Here is a 7273-nt window from a genome sequence, read left to right as displayed (position 1 = left end):
TTCTAGAGACACCCCACCTTCCCAAATGCCTAGTTGCTAACCTCTTCCTTTTCCCACAAAAAGTAAAGGAGTCCAACACAGAGTAGAGTGGTAACATTTATTAGGAAGGAGAGATTTCAGTTAGACTCCCATGTCTCACACAGAAGAAACAGATGGTAGCTGCCATTTCTTTCTTTCTTTTCTTTTTTTTTTTGAGATGGGAATTTCTCTCTTGTTGCCCAGGCTGGAGTGCAATGGTGCAATTTTGGCTCACCACAACCTCCGCCTCCCGGGTTCAAGCGAGTCTCCTGCCTCAGCCTCCCGAGTAGCTGGGATTACAGGCATACACCACCATGCCTGGCTAATTTTGTACTTTTACTAGAGATGGGGTTTCTCCATGTTGGTCAGGCTGGTCTCGAACTCCCGACCTCAGGTGATCCGCCCACCTCGGCCTCCCAAAGTGCTGGGATTACAGGCGTGAGCCACCGCGCCCAGCCAGTAACTGCCATTTCTAAAGAGGAAAGAGAGCAGGCAGAGGGTCCTGACTCCCAGGGGACAGCTAGTTCAGCTGGACAACGAGGGAGTATGAGATTAGGGTGGATAAGAACACTGCTCACCACCCCTCCACTGAAGTTCAGTGGCTAAAACACTGCTACACCAGCCAGCCAGTGGAAGGCTATCTTGCTCTCCAGGAGACACTTGGGATGTGGTTGGTGGCAGGAAGAAAGAATGTCATGCTATCTTTTGCTGCTCCTCCGGGTTTCTTTGCCGTTACTAACAGGGTTGCTGGAAGGGCCAGGTGGGCCTGCAGGTGTGTGGTTGGGCTGGCTTCGAGTGATTCGGGTGCTGGGCGGGTGGGAGGGAGTATGAGGGGGATGTGGGCCACCACCAGGACCTGTTGGGGCACTCAGTCCATTCCCATTCTGGCTCTCAGAGGCTAGTTGTGGGAGGAGAAGAAACAAAGGAATTAGTTAACATAGGAGAGGGGTCCATCTCAAGGCCTGCCTCCATGCCCCAAAGAGTGGCACAGTCTTCACCATGCACAACTGCGTCTTAATGCCAATTCGACCAAATGCAAAAGACTGTGGGCTGCAAATATGAACGGAGCTCCAGAGAAGACTCACACGATCATTTGGGAAGTTGCTACATGAACCTCGGTATGATAATATTTTTCTCTCGTATTTATCTCACTATTATTGGGAATCAGACCTAGAATTAGCTGTTTAGTTCTAGGCTCAAGGATCTCTGACAAAAATGCCCCTTTACTGGGTCAGGCGCGGTGGCTCACGCCTGTAATCTCAGTACTTTGGGAGGCCGAGGTGGGTGGATCACGCGGTCAGGCATTCGAGACCAGCCTGGCCAACATAGTGAAACCCCGTCTCTACTGAAAATACAAAAATTTAGCTGGATGTGCTGGCGGGCGCCTGTAATCCCAGCTACTCAGGAGGCTGAGGCAGGAGAGTCGCCTAAACCTGGGAGGTGGAGGTTGCAGTGAGCCAAGATTGCGCCATTGCACTCCAGCCCTGGCGACAGTGCGAGACTCCATCTGAATTAAACAACAACAACAACAAAAAAGCCCTTTTACCAAAAGTGATTATAAAACTGGAGAAGCATGGCAAGGGGAAGGGCCTGAAGTCTCTGCGTTAAAATATGAGGCACTTAAAAAAAAAGGTGTGTATGTGTGTCCCATAATGATAATGTTCATTTTAGAAAATACAGATAAGCATAAGTGAAAAGATTATTTACTTTTAATAATTACTTTTATTAATCTTACCCATCAAAGATAATAACAAGTCACATTTTTGTGTATATAAGTTTTTATTTTTAAATTTTTACTGTTTTAGAGATGAGGTCTCACTTTGTCACCCAGGCTTAGTGCAGTGGTGTGATCATAGCTCACTGCAGCCTCAAACTCCTTGCTCAAGCAATGCTCCTGCCTCAGCCTCCCAAGTAGCTAGGACGATGGGTGTGTACCACTGCATCTGGCTTAAATTTTCAATGTTTGACTGAAGCCAGGTGTGTGGGATGATTTCTTTGAGCTCTCATAATTCTGGACATACCACTATCATTGAACTTAACCATGGCGTATTATAATCATTATCTCTCTCCTGTATAAACCACAAGCCCCTAAAGGCAGGTAGTGTGTTTTATTCTGTGGCAAATAGAAGGTGCTCTAGAAACATTTGTTACATGAAGGCATAGGCTTGCTTCTTGCATACAGTAGGGCACTATGAACCCTAAATAGCATGGAAGTTATAGCCTAGTGGTTCTTTTTTTTTTTTTTTTGAGAAACAGTCTCACTGTTGCCCAGGCTGGAATGCAGTGGCATGATCTCAGCTCACTGCAACCTCCACTTCCCAGGTTCAAGCTGTTCTCCTGCCTCAGCCTCCCAAGTAGCTGGGATTACAGGCTCCTGCCACCACATCTGGCTAATTTTTGTATTTTTAATAGAGATGGGGTTTCGCCATGTTGGCCATGGCTGGTCTTGAACTCCTGACCTCAGGTGATCTGCCTGCCTTGGCCTCCCAAAGTGCTGGGATTACAGGCGTGAGCCACTGTGCCCGGCCAACCCAGTGGTTCTTAAACCATATCTCTACTGAACCCTGCTGCTCCACTGGACTAAGATATCTGCAGCCCATGGCTGGGTGTGGTGCTCATGCCTGTAATCCCAGCACTTTTTTTTTCCCAGCCAAGGCAGGCAGATCACCTGAGGTCAGGAGTTCAAAACCAGCCTGGCCATCATGGTGAAACCCTGTCTCTACAAAAATTAGCCAGGCATGATGGCAGGTGCCTGTAATCCCAGCTACTCAGGAGGCTGAGGCAGGAGAATTGCTTGAACCCAGGAGGCAGAGGTTGCAGTGAGCCAAGGTCACGTAATTGCACTCCAGCCTGGGTTACATAGACTCCATCTTAAAAAAAAAAATTAGCTGGCCATGGTGGCAGGTGCCTGTAATCCCAGCTACTTGGGAGGCTGAGGCAGGAGAATCACTTGAGGCGGAGGTTGCAGTAAGCTGAGATTGCGCCATTGCACTCCAGCCTGGTCGACAAGAGCGAGACTTAGTCTCAAAAAAAAAAAAAAAAAAAAAAGGGGTCTGGAAGAATTGGGTGAAGGAGGATATACCGAGAAAAGAGAGCTTTGGAAAAGGAATGAGGGAAATGCATCTTTCTAGGCTGAGCAGAGTGGGAGAGTTAGGAGGACCAGTGGATGGAAGGGAACAAATTTACCTGGAGAAGCAGCAGAGGGTCCAGTGGTAGGCTGGGAAGCTGAAGGGTTGCTGTCGTTCTGCACCTGAAGGCACAGATTACGTATTCAGATCCTGTTCCCTCCCATGCTTCTTGTCTTGATCTGCCCTCTTTTCCCACCATTGTGGCCACAGGACTCACCGCCTTGTTGGGTGTCTGCTGGGTGCTGTACTCTGGATTTGGCTCACTGAAGTTAGGAACCTCAGAATAAACCATACAGAATCTGCAAGGGGAGAAAGTAGCTAAAGCCTTGGATTCATCCTCTGGGCCACTGCTGGAGGCCTCAGAAAAGTCCCGATAGGTTGGACGTGGTCACTCACATCTGTAATCCTAGCACTTTGGGAGGCAGAAGCGGGAGGATCGCTTTAGCCCACAAGTTTGGGACCAGCCTGGGCAACATGGCGAAACCCCGTCTCTATAAAAAAATACAAAAATATTAGCTGGGTGTGGTGAAGCACGCCTGTAGTCTCAGCTACTTGGGAGGCTGACGTGGGAGGATCACCTGACCCTGGGAGGTCAAGGCTACCGTGAGCCGGGATCATGCCACTGCACTCCAGCCTGGGCGACAGAGACTGTTTCTCAACAACAACAACAACAGAGAAAGTCCAGAAATAAGGCTTGGAGTACACACCCTATGCTGCCTCCTTGCAAACCCCTTTGCCCTGGTGCTTCTTCGTCCCAATCCCCAAGATGGCACTTACTCTCCAATCTTCTGCAGATCACCCCCACGGCCAGTATATAGCGTCAGACAACCTTTGAAAACTGAAGCGTACCTACGGGAGCAAAAAAAGCAAAATTCAGAGTACTCAGAAGTGTTATAGGGACTGTTAACCCCACTCTTGATTGTTGGTGCCTTTGGAAGGCCAGAAGTCACCAGCTGGCTTACCCTTTGGTGAGCCGGATAATGTCCCCAGGCTGGATCAGATTGCCGACATCGTCCCAGACAGAGATATTGATGCTGCCTGTTTTGTCCGCCACTTTGCAGGTCCGAACCTCATGCCCGTCCTTTGTCTTGGTCACTCGGCCTGAACAGAACAGATAAATCGAGGTGGGAGGATGGTCAAATAAATGGGGTGGTAGCTGTCAGAAGGATGAGATGTAGATATTGGTGGAATGAGGGAAAAGGTGTACAAGCAGGGGAAAGGCCAAATCCCTGGGGCATAAGGGGTTGGGATTGTGGAAGGGGTGGTGCTGGGGGTGGAGGTGGGAGTTCAGGGGCCAGCACCATGGAGAGGGCCCTGAGTGGAAAGAGGCCCGCGTGGCACAGGAGGTCTAGATCTGGAAAGAGTTCTATCTACCCTATACCTGACTGCAACTTTCTGTCCCAGGGTCGAAGAGAGAGATTGGGAGTGAGGAGTGTCTTGCAGCTTGACTCGCCATCCCCATAGCAAGTTAAGAAAGCAGATAGCGTTCTTCCCCTCCTGCCCCCCACCCCAATCCCGGGAACCCGCCACCCCAGTATAGACACCTGTCTCCAGCACAATGAAGATGAGGTTCAGATTCTTGAGCCCAGGCTTGATATCCTTCACAAAGGTCTCCGTCGTCATGCTGCCCGAGCCTCGGCACCCCACTGGATGGGGAATAAGGGATGAAGGCTCAATGCTTGAATCCTTTGCCCCCATGCTCCACTTCCCAAGGCCTACCTACCCCATTAGGCCGGGGTCAGGCAGCCTCAACCCCTCTAACGCTTCTAAAAGATTTAAAAAGAACATCCCCGGAGGCCTCCAACTTCAAGATCAGAATTTGGGGGTCTCTGGACAGGCTGCTTTGGGGCTGGAAGGCCCCCTGCCGGGATGCTCTTTTAGTCTCAAGCCCTGAAGTGGCGGAGCCGACGGAGACAGGAGTAGGGAACCCGGTGCAGAGCCAGGGAGTAGAATCTTACTGGCCAGACCTTCCCGAACCCTCATCTCGACAACCCGGGACTCGCTCCATGCCCTCCCCTGCCCGCCGCCCACCACCCACCCAGCCAGCCGGCAGGACTGTGCACGCCGCTGAGCAGCCCGCAGGGGGAGCCACAGGCTCCGCTGCCGCCGGATGCTGCCCGGTGGAACGCGGGAGTGCGGCCATTCCCGGAAGTTTCCCCCGGCTGGCCTCCTCCGGCCAATCAGCACCGCCCGGGCGCGCCCTGCGTCCCGCCGCCTGCCCTGCCCAGCCAATCGGGATCAGAGACTCGTGCGCCGCGAAGGGGGCGAATTTCAGGTATTAAAGGAACCTTGGAGATCGTTGGCTCTGCAGGGGGAAAGATCCACCACTAGAGGGCGCACAGGGCCCTAATTCTTAACTTGGCTGGGGAGAATGCACTTAGGCTCTAAGGCGTTTGTTAGGCTCTAAGAGTGACACAATGGGAAAAGGAGCAAGGGCTTCGGAATCTGGCGGACAAAAGTTTGAATCCTGGCTCAATGCTTCACTTCCTTTCTCGACTATTTAAACATATGTAATTCCAATTCCGCTAGGCGCGGTGGTTCACGCCTGTAATCCCAGCAAGTAGGGAGGCATAGGCTGGAGGATAGCATGAGTCCAGGAGTTCCAGACCTGCCTAGGAAATATAGCGAGACCCCATTCGCCACAAAAAGGGGAAAAAAAGACAAAAAATATGTAATTCCATCTTACGAGAAAACGGAAGTTATATTTAAAAAAGTGCCTTGCACACAGTAGGCACACACGGTTTCCTCCCTTTTTATTGCTCTAACCCTTATCTTTGTTCCTGATTTGAGGTTCTTATCTTTAAGGCACTATCCAGCTTGGTCAAGGTCTCTGGGAAAAGTGGCATTTATACCAGAGACAAAAGGCAGGCTCACCCTTCTTGGAAGAGATGGAACCTGCGGCATAGAGGGAAACATTTGTTAGGCCCTCTTTTTTTTTTTTTTTTTTTGAAACAGAGTCTCCCTGTGTAACCCAGGTTGGAGTGTAGTGGTGCAATCTTGGCTCACTGCAACCTCTGCCTCCCTGGCTCAAGCGATCCTCCCACCACAGCCTCCGTAGTGGCTGGTACTACAGGTTCACACTACCATCCTCGGCTAATTTTTGTGTGTGTGTATATATATACATATATATATATATATATATTTTTTTTTTTTTTTGTAGAGACAGAGTTTTGCCATGTTTCCCAGGCTGGTCTCAGACTCCTCAAGCGATCCGCCCACCTCGTCCTCCCAAAGTGCTAGGATTACAGGCGTGAGCCCTTGCACCTGCCCGCAAAGGAGTCTTGCTCTGTCGCCCAGGCTGGAGTGCAGTGGTGCGATCTCGGCTCACTGCAACCTCTGCCTCCCGCATTCAAGCGATTCTCCTGTGTTAGCCTCCCTAGTAGCTGGGATTACAGGCACCTGCCACTACGCCCGGCTACTTTTTTTGTATTTTTAGTAGAGACGGGGTTTCACCATGTTGGCCAGCCTGGTCTCAAACTCCTGACCTCACGATCCACCCGCCTCGGCCTCCCAAAGTGTTGGGATTAAAGGCGTGAACCACCGCGCCCGGCCATACTACTCTTACCTTACTTGATCGCAGAGTCCCTCTAGAGGACGGCAGAAAGGAGGCCTGAAACTTTAGTTCCTTTCGGGACCTGTCAAATTGTCCACAAAAGGTAGCTAGCTCTGTATTGTTGTGTATAAACAAATTACATAAAGATATGTGTGTGTGTGTATGCGTGTATTAATGTGCATTAGCATTTACTTAGCCAATGTCCACAATAAATACCATACTATTTGATACCAGATTAGCCTAGGAAGTCATGTAATTGTAATGCCTTGGTTTGTTTAATTAATCCCCTATCTTCTCATGGAGCTCTTTAGGCTCCACACTGACTTCCCTTGGATCCCAGATTCTCTACCGCCCACATCCCCAACACCACAGTGTGTAAGCTAAGGAAATCAAACCCCAACTCAGGAAGACGGAAATTTTTTCTCCCTTCCTTCCTTCCTCTTAGGTGTTTCAGGGAACTCCACAAGTGTTCGAGGAGCCATCGTGGATACGGCAGGAGAGCGCCTGGGAGAGAGGCAGACAACCCATTGAGCACCCCAGATCTAAGCTTTGCGGTCAGACTCCCTCACTCCCC

General features: G+C 50.4%; 1 protein-coding gene across 2 annotated transcripts; it reads right to left on the bottom strand.

Annotated features, from left to right (window-relative positions):
• Positions 1 to 83: 83 nt before the first annotated feature.
• NABP2 (nucleic acid binding protein 2) lies at positions 84 to 7062 on the bottom strand. Of its 2 annotated transcripts, none has more exons than XM_050749191.1 (7): positions 6712 to 7062; positions 4691 to 4792; positions 4109 to 4247; positions 3924 to 3995; positions 3364 to 3445; positions 3205 to 3268; positions 84 to 916 (listed from the first exon to the last, which is right to left on the bottom strand). In XM_050749191.1, exons 2-7 carry the CDS (start codon positions 4767 to 4769, stop codon positions 717 to 719), a joined length of 636 nt encoding a protein of 211 aa, XP_050605148.1. In that variant the 5' UTR covers positions 4770 to 4792; positions 6712 to 7062; the 3' UTR covers positions 84 to 716. The 2 variants fall into 2 exon arrangements, with proteins under 2 accessions (XP_050605148.1, XP_050605147.1); XM_050749190.1 differs by lacking the exon at positions 6712 to 7062 and adding an exon at positions 5185 to 5332.
• Between the last annotated feature and the right edge of the window lie 211 nt (positions 7063 to 7273).

This window comes from Macaca thibetana, chromosome 11, assembly GCF_024542745.1.
Source record: "Macaca thibetana thibetana isolate TM-01 chromosome 11, ASM2454274v1, whole genome shotgun sequence".
In the NCBI taxonomy this organism is placed as follows: domain Eukaryota; kingdom Metazoa; phylum Chordata; class Mammalia; order Primates; family Cercopithecidae; genus Macaca; species Macaca thibetana.
This window is presented reverse-complemented; position numbering and strand designations above follow the sequence as displayed.